Below are 26,443 nucleotides of genomic sequence, written 5' to 3'. Positions count from 1 at the left end.
CCTCCCTCCCTATGACCAACAACCGGGTCAGCTGTTGCTGACATTAAGGCCGCCGGCTTTAAACTCACCTAATCCACCGTCATTACCTGGAACGGGCCCCTGGTGTCTCGCCTGTGGCCTGAAATAGCCCAGTTCCTCTGGCCGCCTCTGTCAAACCCCCTAATTTGCAGTTTCGTAAATAGCAGACTGAGATGCTGGCGCTAAAGATAAAGTGGCCATGTGGTTGAAGAAGTTCCCTCCTGCTTGTGTGTCGGGGCCGTCTCCTTGGAGACGCACCTTAGCAGAGACCTCTTTAACAGTCTGGGATTAAGGTAGCCGTCAGGTGCTCTGTATTACGGCTGACTGGGTTTAACTTACGCAACTGGTAAAAATGCATGCATCGACAAACGTCTGATCCCACCGGATAGGACGAATACGGAGGAAAGTCATTAAGCCGTTAACTTAATCACGCTTGATTGACATGTCGGGAAAAAAATGAATATGTATTTCATTATATAAATGAACCACATCTCGCTACAACGCATGCCCGCCATTTCAAAGTTGCAACACAATTATTCCAGCAAGACACAAAAACCTCACCGGACGCCACGGCCATTACAGTCCACGCGCGGTGGGTGCGGACTGTAGATCCGAGCTAAGCAGGTGAGTGATGAGGACAAGCACAGATGCCCCCGTTGATCTCCCTGCCCTATGCTCTCTCGTCCTCAAATAGCCATAATGAATAGAAACAAGAGGAGGCTGCAGACATGGGCAGATGTCCAGGAGGTTACTCCAGGCTCCTGGCCAGACAGGCAGCGGCGGTGTGTTGTGGTCAGTTATATGAATGTTGACATAATGGACGGCTGACCTGTGAACTGTGGCGTAGGTATATATTTTCTTTGTGTTTATCAAAACAATAAGATTTAGGGGTGAAAAAAAAAAGGTGTTGAATCCTGTCAAGTTTTTTTTCTGTTTAAATAAAAATATATACAAACATTTGACTTAGAGTTTCAGTGATTCAGATCAGATTACTTGTTCAAGTACTTCACAAACTAATGCCATACGTTCTCATAGAAACGAGAGGGCGATAGGAAAGAACTGTGTTTATGTGACGGATCGATTCATTGAAGTGATAGGATCTCGTCTGTCGCCTCATCCAAAAACTCCTTAAATCAACCCTTTCAATCAGGAGATTTTCAACTGTGATCAAGTAGTGTGCCGACGCTCCTGGTGGAAGGATTTCATGCTCCACTACAGAGCCATCATGAGCACCTCTCTGGATGAGTAAAGCCTTGTTACACACGCAGCAAGTGTCTACACTCCAGTCTATTACAGTCTGCCATCAATGATCTATTAGAACGACACAGACTTGTAATGAACTAAGACACTATAACGCACTAGTCATGGCGGAGATCCTGGAGATTTCTTTGAATTAGTGTTTTTTATTAATAAGACTTTTTACCCTTCGAAACATGGAACCATGTGGTGTCCACAACCTGAGCTGGCTCTTGTGACCCTAACTTGCAAGGGCAGCCAGGTCACTAGACGTGAATTAATATTCTGGAGGACTGCAGCTTAGTTAATGAAGTGTGTGTTCCAGGACACTAGTTCATACCTCAGCAACTGCCCTTGAGCATGGCACTAATAAAAATAAAAAAAATTCACCTTCTCACTAATAATGCTTGCCAAGGTAAAAATGAAATAGTGTTTGAGACAAGCCTGCTCGTGTCTGTGCAGCTTACCTTCCAGCCTGCTGAACTGTTGCTGTCCCCCTTATCCTTGAAATAGGGGACATACCGGACCATCCAGTCGTAGATCTGCGACAGGGTGAGCCTCTTCTCGGGGGTGCTCTCGATGGCTCTGGTAATGAGATCCGCGTAGGACTGGTTCCCCCACGCGTTCCGCCGCGACGACTTGGCTTTACGCAGCGGTCCGCCGGCATCGAGCGCGGCGCCGGCCAGGCATGGGTGCGCCGCGCCGGTGGGCGCCGGGGCGCCGGCTGGGTGCTTGAGCTCCACCGGCGTTCCGCACATGAGTCCGGCTCTGCAGGCGGGCACGTCCTCCGGTTCCACCTTGATGTTGACCAGGGGGAGTCCCCCGCTGACCTCGGGGAAATCCTCCGGACACGGCAGCGGCCAGGTGCAGGAGCGAGGCCGGCTCTGCGGCTCGAAATCCGAATCAACCTGATGAGTGTCCAGCTCGTCGTCCTCCATCATCAACATTTCAGGGGCAGAGAAAAAGGAGGAAAATACATCCACGATTGTATCCTTTCTTTATGTGTCCACTGTCTCTACTGAACTCAAGTCTGGATCAATATTCGGTGTTGATCATGGCAACAAAAAAAAGGGGCAGAAAAAAAATGAAATGAATAAATCACAGCATCGCGTGTAAAGACAATAGAAGTAACAAAAGTAATAGTAATTTCTCGTCCATTTTACCTGAAGGAAAACGGGGGGAAACAAAATAAAAACGCGCCCCGATTGTTCAGCCCGGCATCACCTCGGCAGTCACATCCAGCAGCAACAGATGATATTTCAAGACAAGGCGTCGATAAATCCTCCACAAGACAAGAGGAAGAATGTGGTGGGAAAAAAAAGGGAGAAAGAAAGAAAAAGAAGGGGGTGAAAATATTCACCAGGGCTGAGTAGAGAGCATCCACTGAGGCGATAATGCGTGATTACCGTGAATTATTAAATCTTCCAGTCTGCTCGGATTAAACTGGCAGCGGCACATTCAAGTCAATTCAGCCTGTGCTCTCTCTCACACACACACACACACACATCCAACTGTCTGCGATTATAATGAAGAGGCGTGTGACGAATCGGTAAATTCCCAGTCTGGAAATAAAATATATCAGGAAAAATGAAAAAAAAGAAGCTCGTATCCACTTGTCAGGTCGCGCTCGCACCTTCCTCTCCTCCTTTCTTTATCCCCCCTTTTTTTTGGCTGCTTTCTGGCTCTCAGATCGCACACATGTTCTCATTTGCTTACAACTCGCTCCGTCGATGTGAAGCGGGGATGACGCGCCGGCGCGTTAGTGGAGATGCTGCCAATTGGAGTGCGCGCACGAAATCAATACCCTCTGAACACGATTACAGCGAAATCCCGAACTCATCCCCCCATTTTTTTTACCACCACGTCCTCTCCTGTCATCTCCAACGAGGGGAGACGAAATAAATAAAAAATAATCTGAATCAAATCAAAAAAAAAAAAATGTATCATGTGTGATTTTTGTGTTTGTTTGTTTGGCGCAGAGTCACACGCCGCTTTGTGTGCCAGACTCCACGCCCAAGCCAACAGCGTGGAAAACGCGAGAGAAGAATTTCTTGCACAAAAATTGTTTTTGAACCCTATTAGCCGCAAACAGTGGTTACACAACAATGGTTGAATCAAAGGTGAAGGTTGTAAGCAAAAAAAAAAAAAAAAAAATGTTTACAATCATGTCATCAGATATATCTTATCTCACAGAGCCCCTAATGGGGGGGTCCCCGAGACGTTCCCAAGTGAGATGTGTGAGATTCGAGAATTATTCAGTATAAAAAAAAGAAATGTGCAAATATTCTCCTAATTTATTTTAAGTTTCAGGACACCAATATATACCCTTATAGATTGTATGAGTTAAGGACGATGAATATAACCAACAATATGTTTACAATCATGTCATCAGATATACCTTATCTCACAGAGCTGGGGGGGGGGGGGCTCCCCGAGACGTTCCCAAGTGAGATGTGTGAGAATTATTCAGTTTAAAAAAAAAGAAATGTGCAAATATTCTCCTAATTTATTATTATATTATATTAATATTTATTATATTATTTAAAGTTGCAGGACAACAATATGATGGATCTACTGACTCCTTTAAGAAACATCTTAAGACGTTTTTATTTGTTCAGGCTTTTCCTTGATTTTCTGGAACTCCTGTTGTGTTATCAGTTTTATCTTGACCTTTAAAGTATATACTTTATTGAGTATTGTTTTGATTGTTTAAGCGCTTTGTGACCCTGGTCTGGAAAAGCGCTATATAAATAAAAATGACTTACTTACTTACTTACATATATTGTATGAGTTAAGGATGATGAAAAAAAAAAAACGAGATATAGGCAGAAATCTAAATCCATTTTACTGAATCGACTGGACTGGTGGATATTCTATAAACATACATACTCTAAAAAGGAACTGATCATTCTGAAAATAAACCCAACCCATAGTTAACATGAGGGTGCACAGAAAATGAGTGTAATTAAAAAGAAATGTTTAATTGGTTTGATTATCACTTTAAGCAAAAATATCCAACGATGTCCTCAAAACTAGTTATTTGATCGTCTTGAATGAAGAGAACATATTTAGATGTGTTTAAATACAGAGCGAAGTTTAGTTTTTTTAAGTGCCACGTGTTTTTATTTGCTTCTCTTACTGTTTTCATACTCCATTCATATGATTCGGACGCAGAGGACAATTATATAATATGTATCGTCAATTTAAATGAAATCACAATAACTCAGAGTGAGATATTTGCCTTGTTGAAGTTAATTAAAATACAGCTGTCATCTGTAGCAGCATTAGCAAATACGGAAAATAACAGCAAACAGCAGGACCAATAAACGTCTCCTTCACTAAAATAACCACCAAACATGTCTAAATATGTACAAAACCACAACTAAAACAGTGGTGTTAAGCGATTTTATAGTGGTTATTTAAGATAACTTTATATTTAGGGGAGATGATAGCGATGTGTGACACAAATACAGACCCGTATGGATTCACCTTTCAGCTTGGGAACTTTGCTTATCTAAATAGAAACATATTCTGTCACCACACCAGCATAGTAGTCGATCCATTTTAGTGATTTGATTCTGTGCTGTTTTGAGTCGAGGTCGGAGAGAAGGAAGAAGATCCTCTCACTTCAGCGCCCCAAGAAAAGTGATTTTCAGTGTACCAACCATGTGTACTTAGAAATGTACAACGTAAGAACTATTTCATACCTGATTTAGTTGGTTGACAAAGATATATATTTTGGATCTCTTTCTATAGATTGATCAATAACAACTCTGTTTGTGTGTGTGAAACAGTCTCCATTAATGCCCTCAATCCACCCGGAGTAGGGTTTCACCTCAGCTGATTATTTGCAGTCTACACCTCAGTGAGTGTAATTTTCTATGCAGATTAGACAGCTTTAGTCCAGATTAAAAGAGATTAGGTACCCGGAGGTTTAATTCTAAGAGGTGAAATGGGGCTTTTGCGTGGGCACGATACAATAACAAGTCATGTCCACTCTAAGGAATATTAAAGAGGCTCCAAACATTCCTTTAACCAATGTGTAATTCTGCCTCGCTGACAGAAGGTAGAGCTCGCTCTTCACTCTCCATCCTAGCACTTATCAAAGACATCTTGAGGGTGGGCCTGGATACAGTAGCTCGGTGCTGATGGGTTGATTTATTCCGCTTTAAACTATACCTACTCCTGGAGCCAACATTTTCAGGGATGACCTTTTCCCCTCGACAGATTTGTTAAAGTGAGCGGCTATTTTCACCGTCTGCTACACATTTAATGCTTGCTCACACCTGCTGAGTCGATGAGGCTGCGAGAAGATTATTACTTATTCATGGATTTTCACGTACACTTGTATGTAACACACACACTTGCACTGGTTGAGGCTGTGAGGAGCGAATCTCTGACAATGGTAGAGTTGTGTCTTTCTGTGGAAGAATTTGGATGTCGAGTTAATAATACCTTGTACATTTGCTGACCAGCAAAGGTGATTTAGGGAACTAAATCTTATCTTTAAAAAGGACTATGTGGTCAGTGTTTTTGATAGACCACGTTATTTATTTGGCGTCTTATGAGAACATTTGGGTTGGTTGTTAGGGGGCAAAGTGTCTCTTAAATTAATCTTGGTAATTGATCAGTATTTATTTGTACAAAACTTTTCTAATTGAAATATTTACATTAGAAAATGTATTTAAGCCCCAACCACTGAAAACTCTTTCTGGAGATGAAATCTTGTTTGCCTTAACCACACCCACTCTGCTGTGATTAGTCAAGCTTTGAGGTTGATCACCACGTGACATCAATCCCCAAAGTCTCCACCTCCAAGTGGACTCATTGTATAAACAAAGCTGGTTGTGATTACAGCTAGCTGGAGGAGGATTGAAGATCATTATTACATCAAAATGGACTCCGCTCTCATAACCTCTTATTGGCCGAGATTTCAGACGGGAGAGAACTTTATATAGTAATAACTTCAAAACATTGTCATGATGAGAGACTTACAGCATTAAAGAGAAAGACTGCAGTGTTTGAAAAATGTGTGTGAGTCAGGAGACTTGGGTTTTTACAATAGTTGTCCTGTTTAAAAAATTTAATTTGAAGAAACTAATCCATATTTACAAAAAATACTCACATTTTCATCACTAAATAAAGTTGTAAATTCGCTGATAGTCCAAAGTTAAAGCACAACAAAGATGCTGAAAAAATGCCAGGTGCTCACATCAAACTATGCCAGAGTGAACTGATCATCGAGTGTCATCACACTAGGGACAAAATTAGAAACTGGTATGAGTCACCACAACCCAGAGTGTGGTCTAAACCAGTCAGACAAACAGATTTCCTGTGAATCAGGAGTTTGGCTTGCATGTAATGTGGTGAAGAAAATGCTGTTGTATCTACTGATATGTTACACTATAACAGTGTCTATAAATATCACTTGAAGAAGTATAAAAATGAGTATCATCCACGAACATCTCCAGTCACAAATGCATTTCACTGTTTTTCTATTTGAATGTCAGTATGTGACTAGAGGATTATTTATTTTTTGAAATCCACCCTGGCTGCTACAGAAACCCTGTCGTTGTCTTTGTCATCATGACATGGTGCTTGAAGACAACAGTGGAGTCTGGCGGTTGTTGTTGTTTTTTAACTACATGCATTTAAAAGTGTATCATTTTAAAAACAGGTTCATGGTTAAGCTTAAATTCTAGTGCTTGAGCAGATGGTACAAATTGCGACATGCAACTAAATTGCCACGTCTTCACCTCATGGTTTTTGTCACCAGAGTGGATGGAGGAGAGTACTGACAACTCCAACTTCTCCAGAGGTGTTTTCCATTCAACTTGAAAAATATACTGCGTATGCATAGTAGCTGAGGAACACTTCTATCACTATAAAGTCTAACTAGCTTCTGCCTCCCTTTGCGCCCCCTTGACAATTACAGAAACAATCCTGGAAAGGTCCCTCACTTGGCATGGAATACATAGGATTTGGAATTCAATCAAAATAAGACATATTTGAAATGTCATGCTTCACACATCACTTTTTTCGGAGATCCTTAAAATATTTTTAGCAGGTAAATTTGACTAAACTGCTACTCTACACAAAGACATGATCCATTATGCTTATTTGTTCTCAGCGTTATCTTGACCGTTAAAGTATATACTTTATTTTATATTAGTTTGATTGCAACCCTGGTCTGGAAAAGCGCTATATAAATACAAATTATTTACTTACTTACTTACTTACTTAAAAACATATACAAAAAATAGACACAAATATATTCTCTGTTTTGGCTTTTGTGAGGAATCGTGGTTTCCAATCCTCTTCTTGATGATCTGTAAATATGTAGAAGCAGGGTTTACAACATCAATATCATTCAAATCAATTCTACTTCAGATGTAAATGTTATTAGTAGCTCAGTTTGTACAGGTTATGGAACATTTTTGTCCTATAATTGAAGGTTTATTGGAGTTTTTCCGACCGATTGACGTTTTCTATCCAAGTGCTCCCTGGAGCTATGGATTTATCAAATAGGTTGGTCGTATAAGAACAGTGTCAGAGCCAGTTCGGCATGTTTGGTAAAAGGTCAGACCATCCGCGGACAGAATATCCACAGTCAGCTGGAGCTGTGAATGTTTCCGAACGGTAGAGATGGTCTAATGAAGCTTCATGAAGCAGTGTCATTATTTTTCAGAGACCACTAGATGGCGATCTTTGTACTTGTTCCTTTGTTTTTAACAACTTTTCTAATGAAACATCACTGATTTTTAAACTGATGGCGCCACCTACTGACCTCTAAACAACATGGCACTGCTTCATCAAGCTTCATCAGATCATCACTACCTAACGGTGAAAGGAATGTTCTACCTCATTTTTTTTATAGTTTCTGTCCTGCTGCATGAGTTCAATCCAATTTTATTAGAGGTGACAAATAATAACAGAGTTCTCTCAAGACAAGAATGTCCTTTTAACAGAGAGAAACCTTGAGCAGAACCAGACCAGGAGAAAGAGACGGAGTGATCTCTGGATTTTGTTCATGAGTAAGGGAGGGTGGAAGAGTGGGGTCGACATGTTCAGTAACTGATGACATTGTATTAGTATGTCCTTGTGATAAAAGACATGATTGACCAGGACATCTTGGGTCCTTCCAAACCAAGAACAAAATAAACCGACATAAGCGGACTTCTCCTCCCTTAGAGAAGGAACATGGGTGAACAGGGAGAGGCTCAGCGCAGATCCTCTGAATTACTACTCCAGAGAAATTAAGTCTGCTTTAGAGCCCAGTAGGTGGCGCTCTCAGATGCATCAATAGAATAGCTTTACGATACAGGAGAGAGTGACAGTCTGAAAATAATGACACTGCCTTCATGAACAGTAATGAACCCATGAATAGTCCTCCCATAAGTTCCTCCCATACGATGAAACAAGAATTCAAGATCAAGCCTAAGGGAACTGCAGGTTAATTAAGGCTGATGAAGATCATTGCTTTGCTGTTATGCAAGCTCACTGGAATCAATCCGACAAACACGTTGGATCTGTTCACGTTTTTATTGTCCTTATTCTCCAGGAACATTTTGGGCAAAATATTGTTCAGCCAAGTTGTGACAACAAGACCGTGCGTGGTGCAGAATGTGTTAAAGAGTCCTCGCACAAAGAATAGCCTGTAGGTCAACGACCTCCTTAATCTGCCTCTGATTGTGTATCGCAGTGACTTAAATCACCTCGCACACCTCGCCTGCTTCACACACTCAGAGGTTGCACAACACCCTGCTCTCAGGGCACACCTGATGTCGAGGAAGTTTGGGCTAAAGGATGCGGGGCGTACATGTCCTGGATTGACTCTGAGTTATGTTGTGGTAATAAACGATATTAGATCGTGACTAGAACAATTAGACGCTTTGTGGGTGGGTTTTTTTTCTTCGAAATAATCGCTTGATCTCTTAAGTTACCAAACGGTCAAGTCCTGATTACCTGGACTTACACAATACCTACTGTGAATTGAAGCTTTAAGGACAAAGACTGGTCTCCATGGAGGACTATCGATCAATGGTAGTGCTAAAAGTTTGGGATATTGTTTCGTGAGTTTCTCAGCTCGGCTGGTGCGCTGTCCCCATACCAGACATTCCAGAGGCAGCGTGGCTGGCTGCAGGCTCTGTGTGGCTGATCCTGGAACAGCATGTTCTGCACACTGGTAATCACCTCAGCCAGCCACAAGCAAGACGGAGCACCACAGCAACAACACGGAAGAGCTTTATGGCTGCCAATTTGCACCCTCGAACACTGCAGAAGAATTCCATTCATATACACTATGATTCGTGTTTTTACTTCAAAAAGTCAATGCCTCTTCTGAAAAGATAAACAATCTCACAAAGTTGTGTACTTTATCTATGATTTCGCCCAGTGCTCTTAGAACATAGGAAAAGCCACAAGACCACCCTCAAGGGACTGATGCTTGTCTGTATAAAAAAAAAAAGGAAGGAACAAAATATGATAATAAAAAATCCCCTGGTTTTCTCTCTTGCTCAGCAAACAACCCACACTCACTAACAAGCATATGTGCTCCCAATGACACAGGAAGGAGAGGGCTCCAATCCAACTATTGGGAACCTTCCGGAGCAGACGAAGCCGTATTTCACACCCATGTGGCAGCGACCCAAAGTAGGCCGACTTAAAGACTTCCTGCCCTGAGTCAAAGCCAGAATTTTGTGGCATTTTGTCATCTGTGCTGCCAACTATGAGTATTGTGTTCGACGACAGAGGAGACAATCGCTGCCAAAGCCTTTAATTAGGACCGTTGTGAAATGAAGAGAGAAGACATGTGGAAGTCATGGTTTCATAATCGAAATCTGAAATCAATTAATATGATCTACTGCAACATTTATAGAGGAATACACAACAAAGTGCAAGTTCAAAGTTATTAAGATGCAAACCATGTGTTGTCAACTCTTAGGATATTTTTTTATGTTTAACCCTTGTGTTATCTCTGGGTTAAAAGGCCCGAAAATAAATGTGTTTGTAGTATCCTTTGTCTTGCTTCCGATTAGTATATGGGCCCCCCGGGTCACATTGACCCAGAGGTATCAAAAGGGTATATATAGTGGGTTTTTTTCTTAATCTAAAGCAAGTCAAGGCAAAGCACAGCCGAGGACCATTTATGAGTCTCACAAGGTCATACAAAAACTACATTTGTAATTTTTTATTAAAAAATAATGAATAACAATTGAATTAAATAGTGTGGAAATATAATTGAAATCAAGTGGGATTTTTTTTTAAAGATTGTTAATACATGTTTTGTCCTTCTTTAGTTCCATTGTTTGAATTAAAATAAAGAGTAGCACAACCAACTCATATAAAAGGCTTTTCTGTTTGGATTTCTTATGTTATTCCTGTTTACTCCAGGCCCCTTTAAGGGAATCAGAGGTCATTTAAAATTGTTGATAAGCAATATAATCATAAAAACAATAGATATTTTTCCTGTATATTAATTTCCTATTAAACTTTCTAACAATATTATATTTTGTTTTGTTTTTGTTCCAAAAGTATTTTCTTCTATGTCACCTTAGAACAGTCCCAGTGCATCATGGGACTCATGACATTCCCACCCTTGATCTGAAGTGTACCGGATGCTTCTGGTTCTGATCGTATAGGGACGATAAAACGTTGGACATTCTCCCCGCCACCAAACAACAGATAAGTATTAGAAAATCAATAAATAATTGAATGAATTCCTTTATAAATGAATGAATAAATGAACACAGTGCTGCTTGAATATTAATATGAAAGGACTAAAAAAAGAGCGGGCTTTATATATAAGTGTGAATTAATTGAGTTGTTCCTCTCACTTTTACATTTCTTTTCATCCGTTTGATTGATCTAAATAGCCCAAAGATTAGCAAGAAATAAAAATCAATTTCTTCCTGGAGTGGTTAAGCTGTGCATGGTTTAATAACCAGGATCATAATAAAATAAAACAAACCTTGTGACCTACAGAGACAACATGTCCAATCAAGACTTAACGAGAATTAGTCGGACATCGTTCATCAAATTTTCGGTGAGCGGCGTATCACATTACCTCTGGCAGCGACTTAAAAACCCCGCACTTGTGCAAGTCGGTGGATGGCTGCATCCACAACAGTGGAGTCGGCCTGATGCCAAGACTCTGATTAGCCTAGCTGAGCCTCTGTTCTCCAGGCGGTGTGGAGTGGAGGTGCGGTGGGAGTCCAGCTCATCACCAAAGAGCACAGAGCTAAACACAAGTTTAAGTGGAAGAAAGCCAGCAAAACTGAGGAGTATCTATGCTGGACATAGAGAGCCTCTGGCAATGAAGGCATCTGCCTCTTTAATATATAATTCACTCAGAGCTGAAACATCACGCTTTGGCCCCCAATCGCTCGCTGGAAGTGTCTCAATCTTATAATCCAGCCCATTTTTTGGGGAACTGGGAACCAGTTTACGATGGCTTGTCCATAGATGATGATCCTGGTGATAGAAACGTTTAATGGGTTTTCAAGGTGGAGCGAACGTACAGAGAGGCAATGTCATCACCTTTCCACCTCAGCGCGCTCGTCCTCATCAGCCGTGATTTGCAGGTAGGTCAACACGGAGAGACAGCCATCTGCACTCTGGTTCTCCCTTCAGACTCGCAAAAAGCATCCTCCTGCAGGGATATTATTAGAGGCACTCATGTCTTACTGCCCTCATTATTAGCACAACTGACAGGATGTGCATTAGTTACTTCGGTCTCTGCTGCAGATTACCCATAATGTTGACACACACGCAGACATACAAGCCATTTTGGAATCAGGCTTGAAGAGAGAGGGGAAGAACCTGCGGCAGCTGCAGGGCTTTCACGTGTAATAGTCCCAGCTCAAGTTCCCATGAAAGAGGCTCTAATGGGTTAACAGTAGAAATGAGAGGGAGAGAGGAAATCAATGCTTTTGTTGAAGGGGAGACAGAACAGCTTTCACAGGTCTATGTATCATTAAGCAATTGAGAAAGCTAATTAGAGTGGGGGGGGGAGCAGATCTCACCGCTAATTATTTCCATGGCAACCGCACCTTGTGGAGGAGCTGAGGTGGAGGCGCCAGGAGGACAGCAGGTCTTGAGAAGAACAGGAGAGACCCCTAGCGGTGAAGAATGGATGTTTAATCTCTGTGGACATTTTGGAAAACAGTTTGTCTTTTGAATCTGAAATCGTTGAAAGTATTTATCTTGAATGCCAATGGTTTGGTCCTAAACGCACACATTATTTTTCAGTAACAATCCAGCTAGCAAGGGTCACAAATAATCTGCTCTTTTAGGTTTGGCCCATAGTGACAATATACACGTAATGTGCAAGTTGTAGGTTTGTGCATGGAACCAGTTTTACTAGGAAAATGTTGTCACAACATGATCTTGAGCTTGTAATCCATGCGTCTGTGTCTTCTCGCCTGGACTATTGTAACAGTTTGTTTTCATGTCTTAACAAGAAAGACCTGTCTTGCCTGCAGTTGATTCAGAACTCTGTCAGGCTCCTCCTTACATCACTGATCTGATCCAGCCTTACACCCCAGCTCGGGCTCTGAGGTTTGTGGATCAGAATCTACTGATGGTTCCACGCACACGGTTCAGGACCAGAGGAGAGAAATCCTTCCAGGCTGTTGCTCCTAAGCTTTGGAACGATCTTTCTCTCTCTCTCTGTTTGATGATCTACTGACTCCTTCAAGAAACATCTTAAGACGTTTTTATTTGTTCAGGCTTTTCCTTGATTTTCTGGAACTCCTGTTGTGTTATCAGTTTTATCTTAACCTCTAAAGTATTTACTTTATTGAATATTGTTTCGATTGTTTAACCGCTTTGTGACCCTGGTCTAGAAAAGCGCTTTACAAATAAATGTTACATACTTGTGAGCAAACAAAGCAACTGTTTACATGCGAGTGTGAACATTCCACTCTGATGCCATATCCAAATCTCTGAATATCTTTTACACATTTCTTTTATCCAAGTACATTTTTTTATATATGGGTTTTAATGATTTGTTTAAGTAGACTACACACAATGAGTTTAAATATAAGTGAACAAACGGGTTGCGCTGTTAATCATTTCTTAAAAGAAACAAGTGGAATGTCATGTAGGAGATTACAAGATACAAGATGATATTCTTGTGGGAAATTGAATACGGAAAGAAAATATATTTAAGGAAGATTAAGAATGTTCCAATGACCTTAATGTAAATGTTTGCTTCCCGGCTTCTTTAGCACTGCTTTATCTCAATTTAAACTTGTTTCATTTTTTTGTCACATACAGGAATACTAAGGAGACGAGTTCACCTCCAGAATTTTATTACGAAAAAAAAAAACTTTACAAAAGATCTGAAACAACATTCCACATTTAAAGTTTGTTAATGTCTTTGTTTGCTGGGATCAATCTTCTCCAGGTGGACCAGTGGCTTCAGCTGCTCAGCAAAGCTCCGCATGTCTTCGGAAACATTGTCCTGACCAGCAGGGGCCAGAACGTTCAACTCCACCAGGTATGAAAGCGAGAGTCGTTCTATGTTGTCGGTGTTTCCAGGTACTAGGATGCGTGAAAGCTTGCTGACGACCACTTTCATTGCACCTCTGCGGAAAATGTGTCCGCTGGCTACAAACTCGTGATCCATCCGGAAGCCCATCTCATTGAGGAAGTCCGGAAGGCTGTGGGAAGCAGCTACGTCGACGCAGTTTCGCACCAGAGCGTGGCGACTTTTATCCCCCACTTCAGGTTGGCCCAGGTAGCGCAAGTGCCAAGGAGCGGTGGGATGGGAGATGGAGCGCCGGGCACGCAGGATAAAGGGATTCCCTTGTTGTCCTTTTAAAAGGTAAACCAGTTCATGGTCTGTAAATGTTTCAGGTTCCATGTTGTCACAAAGACCTTTAAGACGATGCAGGAGACTTTCCAAAGCCTGGTCGAAAACACTTCCTGAAGTAATGAACATAAAAGCACATTAAATCAACACTCAACCAGTAAACATCAGGAGCCTCATGTACTAAGAGTACATTTCTTAGTCTCATTTCTTATAGTTTTCCATGGGTAAGTTGAAATGATCAAGAATGAAAAGGTTGTGAAAACTTGCGGACTTCCAGACAGGTTGAGAAGTGCACATCAGAGACAGGATAACGATCAATATTGATCAAAAATGAACACACACATGTTTGCATTTACACAAGTGGGTATTAAATTATTTACAAACTTGTAAATATGTTTCTCATTATGATCCCTGTTGATTATGACCACATACTCATTTTATAACGCCTGGTTTTAACAGCTTTTGGAATTATTATTCAGGAATTATAGGCTTGTTATCATAATATAACGAGCAAAAATTGCGTCACTTTCTGGATTTGAGTGGACCATCGTTTTCGGTAGGAAATCCACACACTTCTTAGAACATGATGCCCCAGGATTCTAATGTGTCATATTGTTTGACCCATTTGGACTCATTTGTAATGTTTACACATTAAATACATTTATTGATACAACACATTTTGTACATTATAGTGGCAACAAAGTAAAGTGGAATAATCCGAGATCAATGTTAAATAGACATACTGTATGTATAGACCAAGACAACTTTTAAATGACTGAATGTCTAACAAATACCGTAGATATTTATTTGAGCTGGACTAAGATAACAGGAAAAACTGTTTCATTAAATTGCATGTAACTATCAAGTGTTGATCTGATCCAGCCTTATACCCCAGCATGGGCTCTGAGGTCTGTGGATCAGAATCTACTTATGGTTCCACACACACGGTTCAGGACCAGAGGAGAGAAATCCTTCCAGGCTGTTGATCCTAAGCTTTGGAACGATCTTCCTCTCTCTTTGTGTTTGATGATCTACTGACTCCTTCAAGAAACATCTTAAGACGTTTTTATTTGTTCAGGCTTTTCCTTGATTTTCTGGAACTCCTGTTGTGTTATCAGTTTTATCTTGACCTTTAAAGTATATACTTTATTGAATATTGTTTTGGTTGTTTAAGCGCTTTGTGACCCTGATCTGGAAAAAGCGCTATACAAATAAAAATGACTTACTTACTTACTCCTCAGTAAGAGACAAAGACGATGTAATAACATGATATATTGTGAAGCGTATCTTTTGTATGTAACTCTGTTTACATACAGAAAGCAGTCGGACTAAGGCAGTAAGTTAAAATTCTCCCATTGAGAGAGACAAACTACTATTTCCTCTATACCTTATTAGACTGCAAAAATTTTTAACTGTAAAATATATTTTATCATTTCCATATTGTATCAGTGAACTGCAAGGATCATTTGTAGATATTTGTGTGAAGTGGTCCAGGTGAAAATGTATTAGTAAGTAAGTATTTATTATTTGTATAGCACTTTTCCAGACCAGGGTCACAAAGCGCTTAAACAATCAAAACAATATTCAATAAAGTATATACTTTAAAAGTAAAGATAAAACTGATTAAACAACAGGAGTTCCAGAAATGTCTGATATTACTCAGTGTCTGAAAACACTGTGCATAACTATTTATTTCGACTTGAAAATGGACTTTTGGGCAGCACTACACTACACTTGGACACGTGGTTTATTCATAAGATGCATTGTTATTTTTGACACTCACCTTGCAAGAGGTATTCCATCATGTTGATGGTTCCTCCAGTCACTGGCATCACGCTGACGGGGGGAGCCTCCATCGCTCCTCTGGAGGGGGGATAAACAAACAAATGTCTTTTGAATGTGAACTAAACAGGAAATATACACACATAGCTTGTGGACTGACCTTAATAACTACAGTTTACTCCGAAAAAAATATAACTTGGATTATGATTCTTCACTCTCCTCGATGGGGCTTCTTGGACTGAAAACTCAAAGCTTCTGCTTCATCTTTCATCAATGGAGTTGTTAGCATGTGTGCTAACTAGTTAGCCAGGATGGTTCGCTAACATGCAGTCGCTTTATTGAAATGACTAGCACGTATGGACGTTGTATAAGCAAGATAATCAAAAACAGATCGAATAATGGAAATAAAAAATAACCAGTTGAATAAAGCTATAAAAAAGCGCCTCGTTAGCCTGTATCCCTTCTTCCTCTGTTGTATTTCTGTCTGTTTGGGTGAGTAGTTGCACTTTGCTGACACCTACTGGACGGAATAAGTACAACTTGTTTTAAAACGTTGAATGTATTTCGTCGAATTATATCTAAGTCAATAAAACAACCTCCTGACATGACTAAATAATGTACTGCTATGGATACTTAACAGTACATACTTTGTATGTATTTTGCTTCATTCATTCTATAAAGTGATTTGCTGCTTTGTAACATTTATTATTACAGTTAAATTGATTTTATTTACCGATTTCTGTGCTACATAAATAATGTCTGTATCTTAATTATTACGCATTTCTCTTTATTGACACTATGTTTAAAATTCACAGTAGAGCCTGTGCTTCTCTGTTGAAAAAAGAAAGAAGCAGAATATTAAAAAAAAGGAAAAAGTGGTGGTATGTGGCTGAGATGGTTAGGAAAGTAATCCATGGTATTTATTAATGAATAAGAAATATAAACATAATCTTTTTTTTTAATTGACATCATTGGTACATTGCTATTATATAATAAATCAGTTAATTTAATGTAAACACGGCTTTGCTTATTAAAATGTATATCATATTAACTGTTTGTTTACTCTGACGCTTTTTTTTGTCAACGGCTATCTGGCTCTGCAATTGTAACCTTTACTAAACAGCCACATTGGTCGCTTAACGTCTGTGAATAAATTGAGTTCAGTGTTTAATTCTGTTTGTTTTTTTCCATTTTCTCTAAATACAAATGTAACAGTAATAGTAATGCCAAATGGCGTCTCTTATAAAGTCTATCTAATCTAATCTACATCAGGGGCAAGTGGGACAGTGCCGCTGGGGAACACCATTACTTACTTACTTACTTACACTATGCAGGCCAAACAATTATGTTTTTTCTTTGTTATAGAGAAATATTCTATAACTTATAAAGAATAATAATTCTATATGAAGAAAAATTATGAAAATTGTGAAGGAAATGTATCATAATCTTCCAAATGCTCTCGATAGATAGATATAACGTTTTATTATATATAATGAATTGTGTTCCTGACTTGAATATCTGTGCCTCAAAGTCATCATGATGAATATGGGTAGGTTTTATGAACTGTGAACATGCGTTTTCCAGCGATCCATATTTATTTATTCCTCATGTCATTTTTGACAGACAATCTGAATTAAACATTATTAAAGCAACCTAATTTAAAGTATAAAAATGAAGGTCACTGAATGCCCAAATCTCTTTTTTTTTTATTTGTTTACAGTAAATATGTATAAGACTCAAGATCGATCCAATTCCAATGTTTTTAAACTTTTCAATCCCTCTTCTCTGTTAATCTTAGGAAACTATTTTAAAGTTCAACTGTGTCAACTCACCTGTAATGATCTTCGATAATTGAATTTCCTAACAATCAATTTGGTCATGTCTAGACTTGTCTATTCTTGTAAGTGACACTTATCTTTTGTTTTCTTTGTTTTTAAAAGTAATTTTGTCTTGACTCTTCAAGTATCAAAAAGAAGAGTGTATGTATATTTCATTTTACTCACCTTTTATTTTTTATTATTGACTATTATTTTGCATTTGTTCGTTGTTATTGTTGAAACGTTCTCGTTCTAGTGACTATTTCTTTTTCCTTTTTTCCCCAAAAATCAATTATGTCACTTCCGGGAGAAATCTTTACTTTTTTCAAATGTATGTCAAGTGTTGTTTTTGTTTTTTTTTACTTATTTGTTGTTATTTAAAAGAGATTATTTTACGTTATATGTCAAAGTTAATTTTGAATTCGGTTGTTGTTATTGAAAAAAACTGGTTTTGTAGTGAAAGTTCTAAAATAGATGATTTAATGAAACTACTGAGATTAAGCTTGGAGTGAATTAAGTTATATTCGAAGAAAACCCTTTTTTTATCTTAAAAGTTGTATTTGAGTTTCAGACTTGGCTTTTATAAGGAATTATCAACGTTTTTTTCGTCATTGTTCGGGCAGACCCCCCCCCTCCCTGAGACGCATGACGTCACACCAGGCAACACAACAGTGTTACCCTTCAAGTCTGCTGCAACTTCCTGATTTGTTTTTCATGCTCGCAGAACCGTCAGGTGTTCCTCCAACTCATCGACAAGAACGCGTTCGCATGGCGCTGTCAAGCCTCCTGCGCCACTTCGGACAGGACTTCTCGCTGCTTCAGCTGCTCGGCCTGGTTAGTTTGACTGCGATCGTAGTGGCTCTGGTCAAGTCCTGGAAGACAAAACGAGAACTCCACAAACGTTTTGAAAATTTCCCCGGACCTTCAGCACACTGGTTCTTTGGAAATGTCCGCGAGGTAAAAACAAATATATATTATATTAAAGGAAATGAAAAAGAAAAGTTGTGTAAAATCGTTGCGTTTTATTTCAGTTTAAACAAGATGGGAAGGACCTTTTCAGGTTGCTAGAATGGCAAAAGCAGTTCCCATACGCATTATCACTATGGTTTGGTCCTGCTGTCTGTTTCCTAAACGTGTACCATCATGACTACGTGAAGACAGTGATGAGTTCTACAGGTGAGATGTTTTTTTTAATTTTTATTTATTTGGGCTGATTATTTGTTTGTTTCCTTCATGTTTGTACCTGACTGGTTATTTAATAATAATAATAATAATACATTTTATTTAAAGGCGCCTTTCTTGACACTCAAGGTCACCATACATAGGTAACATACATAAAACATTTTAAAACACAACAATAAAATATGTATAAATAAAAAGTAGCAGACAAGGGTAGAGGAATAGCATCAAATGGAATAAGCAGTTTTAAACATATGTGTTTTGAGTTGAGATTTGAAATGGGGGAATGAGTCAATGTTTCTGTGTGTGTGTGTGTCATGTGCAGTCAATTGAAACATCATTTAACTATGTTGTAACTTTTAAACTACTGCGACTAAAGCGTTACTGATTGGAAGCCTGCTTGCTGATTAGGGGAAGCGTCTCCATGGCGACAACATCGCAACCTGCGTCATTATGTTTAGAGTCCTATCTCTCTCCGGTGGAGAAGTCTTGGAGACTTAATAATAATAACCGTAATTTAGCCATTTTATGATCTGAATCTTGATAAGAAGACATGCCATGCTTTCCTATTTCAGAACCTAAAGATGATCTGGCTTACACTTTTATCCAACCATGGATTGGTAAGTCACGACTCCTACTGCTCAAAGGTTATATTGAAGAATAAGAAAAATGGCAACTAAAGTTGAAAATGTTGTGTCCAGGTGAGGGATTGCTTGTGTCAAGCGGTCAGAAATGGTTTCGCCACAGGAGGCTGCTGACCCCTGGTTTTCATTACGATGTGCTGAAACCATACGTTAAACTGATGTCTGAGTCGGTCACTACCATGCTGGTATGTTTAAGGAAAGAAAGTTCCTTTTTTTCTTTTGTGAAAGCTAAAAAAAACTTTAACTTATTGTAGTAATTAATTAATTTTTTAGGACAAATGGGAAGGTCATGCTGACTCTGGAAAGCCATTTGAGTTATTTGAACATGTGAGTCTGATGACGTTGGACGGTATTCTGAAGTGTGCCTTCAGCTATGACAGCAACTGTCAGGTGCAGAGGTTGGTTCACTGAAGCATGGTACTTCCTGGACTATAGGATGCGTTCAATCCCAATTGATCTGTTGTCCTTTTTTTTACAGTGGTACTAATGCATATATCAAAGCTGTGTATGACCTGAGTAATCTGATCAACCTGCGGTTCAGGACCTTTCCATACCACAACAATATCATTTTTCATCTCAGTCCTCATGGATTCTGGTTCAGGAAAGCATGCAAGATCACCCACAACCATACAGGTGAGGGAACATACTTGCTTAATAACCCAGTACTGACGGTGTAATCTTGTAGAGAGAGTGATTCGGAAGAGAAAAGAAGCACTGAAAGAAGACAAAGAGCAAGGAAAAGTACAAACCAAGAGGCACATGGACTTCCTGGACATTCTCCTCCTTGCAAGAGTATGTTGTGTTTTAGTTTCTTAAACTTGATGTGCAATATAGTGATTCCATGATGGAACACTCTCGTTTGATATTAGGAATCTATCTGGTTTAAGAAACACTGTTGGCTTTCGCTAATTATCAATGTTAAGCTAAGCTAGCAAGTATTGCATTGCGTTTAAAATTAAGGTTAAGCTTTACCTGATCAAAAAGATCAACTAGCCTACTTTACACCTTGGCTCCTTAAAGGTTTTGAGTGATGTAACTCAGTTGCTGTGTCTCAAATCGCATACTTCTCTTAGTATACTAGAAGTTAGTATGCATCAGGATAGTGTACATACTAACTAGTACGCAAATTCTCCACAGACAGTATGTCTCAAATCAAACACTGCTGCTACGCACTAACAGGAAATGATGCGACAGCTTCTTCTTCTACTTCTATTTAATGATGATTTCAACCAGCTGCTTGAATGCTATTGCCACCTGCTGGCAGCACGTTTTGCAAGTTTGGTAAAAGAAGTAAAGAAAAAATATGAAAAACGAAATATTCGCGTGATATTTAAGACGTGTCATTCTTCTACTGCTGCTGAAAATGCACCTGTAAGTATATATATGCATATATATATATGCATATATATATATATATATATATATATATATGACGTAACTTCCGTTTAAAACGTCATTAAGATGGCGGCCGTTTAGGGTGGTTAGTGTCCATCGAACCATACTCAGTTTTGTGGGCGTTTTAGTGACAATTTAGTGTGCATGGCGCACTAAATTTCGCATACTAAAAATTGAGACGCACTTACGCACTAAAAGTACTAACTTTGAGTACGCTAGTATGCAATTTGAGACACAGCAAGTGTGTGATATGTCACTTTTAAAAGCAGTGTTTTTGTAACGGCTAGACCATTTCATGATTTTAGTTGGACCATTTAAAAAAAATCCCTTTGACCAATTTTTACCATTTCTAGGAGCCTAAGAGTTGGACCACACCTAAAAGACACACATGTCCTAGAATGACCTGAATGTCAATATTTGTTAACGTCACTAAACGTATCCATCTTCTAAGATAGCTGCAGTTTGCTTAGCGCCACCTTATTATTATTGCTAGTTCCTGCAAAGTATGTCTTTTGTTTTATGCTGCTTCATTAGCAATAATACAGTAATTGGTTTTTGTGTACAGGACGAGACTCAGCAGGGACTGTCCGATGAAGACATCCGTGCCGAGGTGGACACCTTCATGTTCGAGGGTCACGACACGACGGCCAGCGGCCTCAGCTTCATCCTCTACAATTTAGCCAGCCACCCGGAACACCAGAAGATCTGCAGAGAGGAAGTGATGCAGGTCATGGAGGGGAAAGACACCTTTGACTGGTAAGTATCGCTGCTTACTGCCAGATTCTCTCAATACGCAGCATTTTATACACAACTAAATGAACAAGACAAACTGGTTTCAAAAGAATTTGCTCCACCTATTTGTTGTATTTTGTTTAGGGAGGACCTGAGTAAGATCCCTTACACCACGATGTGCATCAAAGAGTCTCTCCGTCTTTACCCTCCTGTGCCTGGGATTTCAAGAAGACTCACCAAAACGATGACCTTTCCTGATGGAAGAAGTCTGTCAGCTGGTTAGTTGAAAGTGACTTTTACCCTACTTGTAAAGGATAAATATTAACTTAGAAAGGCACTTGACAATAACATTTACTTACTAACTTACTTACTTTAACTGGACATTACTTTATGCACGAGTTCTTTCAAGACATGACCTATCTGACTTCTCAGATCTAAATCCTCAAATTTGTCCCTTTGTTGTATCTCAAGAGTGTAAATTGAAAATTGTTTCTCTGCATTAATAAAATATAATTTCCTTTTTTAAGGGGGTCGCGTTGGAATTAGCATTTTTGGGCTTCACCGGAATCCTTCAGTTTGGGAAAACTCTTCTGTGAGTAAAGGTGCAAATAATATTGTACATGTTTATCTGATGCTTTTTAGGCTGGATTTTATTTCTTTAAGGGATTACCATGTGTTTTACCGACACACACAAGTTTGTTTAGTAATAAAACATTTGAAAATGTAGTAGCGCCACAAACTGACAAACATTTTCTAATGGTTAGTGCCATCAAAATAAAAGGTATTAAGGTCTGGGATTTGACAAAGTAATATTGATTGAATTCACAAAAAAAGAATAAGAAGTTTATAAATATAAAATTCATACAATGAATAATTAAATTAACATTTGAATTAACTGGTTGAAAAAGATTTAAAATGAATTTTAAATATTACAAATATTGTTTCATAAAATATGATTCATTTTGATTAATGAACCCTGTAAAACACTAATCAACTATATTTATTGTTTAACAATTAATGTTCAACATATTGATTAATATTTCTGACAACAAATACATTTATTTAACAAAACTTGAAATATTTCTATATCTATTTATTCATTTTTGCATGAAATAACCATATTGTATTATAAAATGACATGCAAGTAGAACCACCGGTTGCATTAAACTGGAGACAACCAGCAACCTTGTTGCTGTGATGTGGAAAAATGTCTTATTAAATTGTGTAAATCTTAATGAATCATTTGTGTGAAGTTTATTTAATCCTCATTGTTTGCAGGTGTTTGACCCGCTCCGGTTCTTGCCAGAGAACGTTGCCAAGAGGTCATCACACGCATTTGTCCCCTTTGCTGCTGGTCCCAGGTTTGTTGTCTTGCATACAGAAATAAATATAGACAAAAGCGTAATATAAAACTTGATCATTATTTTATTTTTTATTTTTTCACTATTTTTCTGACATTCTACGCAAAGAACTGTGGACAACACTTAACAAGCTCACATCTTTTGGGGCATACCGAGGGACCCATCCCCTCACAACTTAGTAAAGAATGCGAGCCCAAATGTTTTTCCCCCTTCAGATGGAGGACAGTTGCTAAGTTACTTTTAGCTTGAATAAAATATAGTGGACATAATTAGTAGAAGTACTAGAAAGTTGTTTTGATCCTGCATCTGACACATTTTGTACTTTGTGAATTAAAGTGTCGTCATCATTTTGATCAACATTTCCTCGCTTGTCCACAGGAACTGCATCGGTCAGAATTTCGCCATGAACGAGATGAAGGTCACAGTAGCTCAGACTCTGCGTAGATATCAGCTGGTCAAGGATCCAGATTTTGAACCCAAGTTGATTCCTCGCCTGGTTTTGCGCTCTCTCAACGGGGTCTACATCAAACTCAAGCACTTGGATGCTGACTAGTGATGCGTTCAAGTTCAAGCAATATCATGTTAGGATTTAAGTGTGATTTAAACTGTACGTAGCAATTATTGTCCGCTAATTTTTATGATTGAGCTCTTGAATAAATCATCATAGTTAATATTAAAAAAACTAACTTCAAAGGGAATATGTGTTTAAATGGCAAGTTAAAGCACATAGAATACAAGTCGGACACAAAACATCCTTCTTGATTTTTTTTTTTACTCTTCATGGCAGACTTGAGTGTTAAAAATAAACATGCGTGATTGTGTTATGAAGACCTTGCAGAGAGTCGGACTGTGTGAGGGCCAATGAGTTCCTCCACAGGTCTGTTGTATGGTCAAGTATCACTGTTTAACACAAAGCATTCTATACCACACAAAATATGCGGAGCTAGTTGAGGTATGAGTGGCGAGCACGGTGTGAGCCCATTGAAGTTGGATGCAGAGGATTCGCTGGCCAGTCTCTCTACAGGGCATTCAAAATCTTATGCATCACAGGGGCCAGTATGCATAGGGCCATTAAGGAGGTCACAGAGGCAGCAGAGGTTGCCTCAAGGTGGCTTTAGTTGAGGAGGGGAGAACCATGGCTGCGGTAGCGTACCTGGACACAAGCTAGGTCCTGATCAACCCTAGCTGGGTTGCCTGGGTGATGCTTGAAAGACCCGAAACACTCTGTGCCCCCAGGTAACATCACTTATGATGTGTCCAGGTTGCATCGGTTGATGTATTGGTACAAGCCTCTGCCTGGAAAAACCAGTGACGATCAGGGATAGACGGATTGACAACCGACAACAGAGTGGTGGAAGCTGGAGTGACGGCGGACAGCCCGGAGAGATGGCAACGGGGTAGAGAAGGTTAGCATCCCGACCTGCATCTTCTGAGAGGAAGAACCCACTTTCGCAAGCTAGAGATCGACCTGGAGTTATACCCCCAGGGGTCCCCGAGAGGGATGAGGATCCCACTTGGACAGATCTATGGACATTGAACCATAGCGACGGAAACATGATGATGAGTGCACAATGCATTTGTAGCAATGTGGGCAAGAACCCACATGGCCTGAAACACAGCGCTCAGGGATCAACCCTGGTGAGGCGCAGGAGGAGCTTGGCTTGGAGGCAAACCACAGGACCCAGAATTCCCAAGTGACACAAACCCAAGACCCATGTATAACATCAGAACCACAGTGGGGAAAATGGCCCCAAGCTAACAAGAAGGAGTGGCTGTAGTTTGACGAAGACGCCAACACTATCTTGGAAGCAACAGCCAAGGGTGACGATGATCGACACCTCCAGACTATGACTACCATCATCATCACTATCCCCTCACCAAGTCCGGTGTCTAGCAGCCACCAATTAGGGCGTTAATGGACGATCTGACAGTGGAAACTCCACACGTCCCAGGGAGCAGGTTGATTCTGAAGGCCCTGGAAGAGATAACCACCTGGGCTCACGTGTTTAAGCCAGAAAAATCCATATCCCTTGTGTTAAAAAAAAACGAAAGGACACTGACAAGTTCAACTTCACCTTTGGCACTACCCAAATACCATTAACCATTGAGAAACCATGGGGAAAGTGTTTGACTGCAGCCTAAAAGACATGGCAGCCATCCATACTACCAACCTGGAACTAGAAGCTTGGCTAGCCACAGTGGGCAAGTCAGGCCTACCTGGCAAGTTCAAGGACTGGACTTATCAACACAACATCCTCCCACGGATCCTCTGGTCCCTTCTGATCTATAAAGTTCCAATCTCCACCTTCAAGAGCTTTGAGAAGAGAATCAGAACGTATCTTCAGAAATGGCTGGGCCTACCTCTTAGCTTGAGCAGCATTGCCCTGTAAGGCCAGAAAAACAAGTTGAAGCTCCCAATCAGCAGACTGAATGAGGAGTTCAGGGTGAGCTGGGCTAGGGTCACAGGACCCAAAGGTCTCCCAGGCTGGGATCGAAGGGAGGACAAGGCGGAAGTGGAGGGCAGCAGTGAATGTGGCTGAGTCGTGGCTACAAGACGGGGCACTGGTGGAAGTTATGACTCATGGCCGAGTTGGCCTGGGTAGCAGAACAACACCCCTCTATAACAAGGCACAGGGGAAAAACAGGAGATCACTGGTGCAGCAGGAGGTACGGGCAGCAGTAGAGGAGAGGGCCAGCAGGACAGTGGGATTGCGGCAACAGGGAGACTGGACAAGATTGGAGCATGCAGTGGACCGCAGAGTCTCCTGGGCAGAGCTGTGGAAAGCTGAGCCTCATCGCATAAGACTCCTGATCCAGAGAGTCTATGATGTATTACCAAGCTCATTCAACCTGTTCAGCTGGGAATTGGTGCAGTCACCAGCCTGCAACCTTTGTCTAAAGAGGGGTATCCTCAGCTTCTGTTCGAAGGCTCCTACCACTGGCACCATGACCAAGTCCTGAAGGCCGTAGCGAACACCATCAGTGCAAGCGCCCCTGCCCAGTGACCCTACTCTGTGACCCCAGGTAACATCAATGATGATGTGTCCAGGTTGCATCGGTTGATGTATGGTACGAGGTAAGATGTAACAAATGAATGACTGGATGTTGTTACATCTTCAGCATGCAACCTTTTTTCTACAATTAAAATATTTGGACAACAGATGGCAGCAAAAGACTGACTTAGCACGTGTTCAAAATTAGGTTTCTTTTTCTATTCATTGAAGAAATATCTTCATTTTACCGATCGCCTGCTTTATATAAATGGTCAGACACTTAAGTGTTTTGGTAAAGAATTTCTTTTATTTAATATTTCGTCAAGATTTTAGCATATATTGCCATGATGCTCAAATCACATCTTAAAATTAATATATATATATATATATATATATATATATATATATATATATATATATATATATATATATATATATAAGCTTCATCAGACAAACTCACTCTACTGCT

General features: G+C 39.9%; 3 protein-coding genes and 1 pseudogene across 3 annotated transcripts in view; 2 read left to right on the top strand and 2 right to left on the bottom strand.

The window, feature by feature from the left end:
* Positions 1–3,130, bottom strand: part of LOC148067607 (forkhead box protein O6-like) — a 36,513-nt gene extending 33,383 nt beyond the window's left edge. Inside the window, exon 1 of the mRNA XM_087804970.1 lies at positions 1,722–3,130. Coding sequence (XP_087661096.1) covers positions 1,722–2,201 — 480 coding nt within the window. The 5' untranslated portion in view covers positions 2,202–3,130. The remainder of the gene's footprint in view (positions 1–1,721) is intronic.
* A 10,437-nt stretch (positions 3,131–13,567) lies between these two features.
* Positions 13,568–16,322, bottom strand: med18 (mediator of RNA polymerase II transcription, subunit 18 homolog (yeast)). The gene is made up of 3 exons (XM_087805740.1): positions 16,014–16,322; positions 15,855–15,934; positions 13,568–14,184 (listed from the first exon to the last, which is right to left on the bottom strand). The coding sequence occupies exons 2-3, from the start codon at positions 15,925–15,927 to the stop codon at positions 13,628–13,630; spliced, it is 630 nt and encodes a 209-aa protein (XP_087661866.1). The 5' UTR covers positions 15,928–15,934; positions 16,014–16,322; the 3' UTR covers positions 13,568–13,627.
* Positions 16,323–18,358: 2,036 nt separating this feature from the next.
* On the top strand, positions 18,359–23,735 carry LOC148067605 (cytochrome P450 4A10-like). The gene is made up of 12 exons (XM_087805143.1): positions 18,359–18,627; positions 18,702–18,846; positions 19,425–19,469; positions 19,551–19,678; positions 19,767–19,891; positions 19,972–20,126; positions 20,179–20,285; positions 21,454–21,644; positions 21,765–21,898; positions 22,148–22,212; positions 22,899–22,981; positions 23,360–23,735. Exons 1-12 carry the CDS (start codon positions 18,385–18,387, stop codon positions 23,532–23,534), a joined length of 1,596 nt encoding a protein of 531 aa, XP_087661269.1. The 5' UTR covers positions 18,359–18,384; the 3' UTR covers positions 23,535–23,735.
* A 107-nt stretch (positions 23,736–23,842) lies between these two features.
* LOC148067604 (uncharacterized) lies at positions 23,843–26,044 on the top strand (annotated as a pseudogene).
* The last annotated feature ends 399 nt before the right edge of the window (positions 26,045–26,443 follow it).

This window comes from Callionymus lyra, chromosome 13 (genome assembly GCF_982586985.1).
Source record: "Callionymus lyra chromosome 13, fCalLyr1.hap1.1, whole genome shotgun sequence".
NCBI classification, from domain to species: domain Eukaryota; kingdom Metazoa; phylum Chordata; class Actinopteri; order Syngnathiformes; family Callionymidae; genus Callionymus; species Callionymus lyra.
The sequence above is the reverse complement of the archived record's forward strand: the minus strand, read 5'-3'. Positions and strand labels throughout refer to the sequence as shown.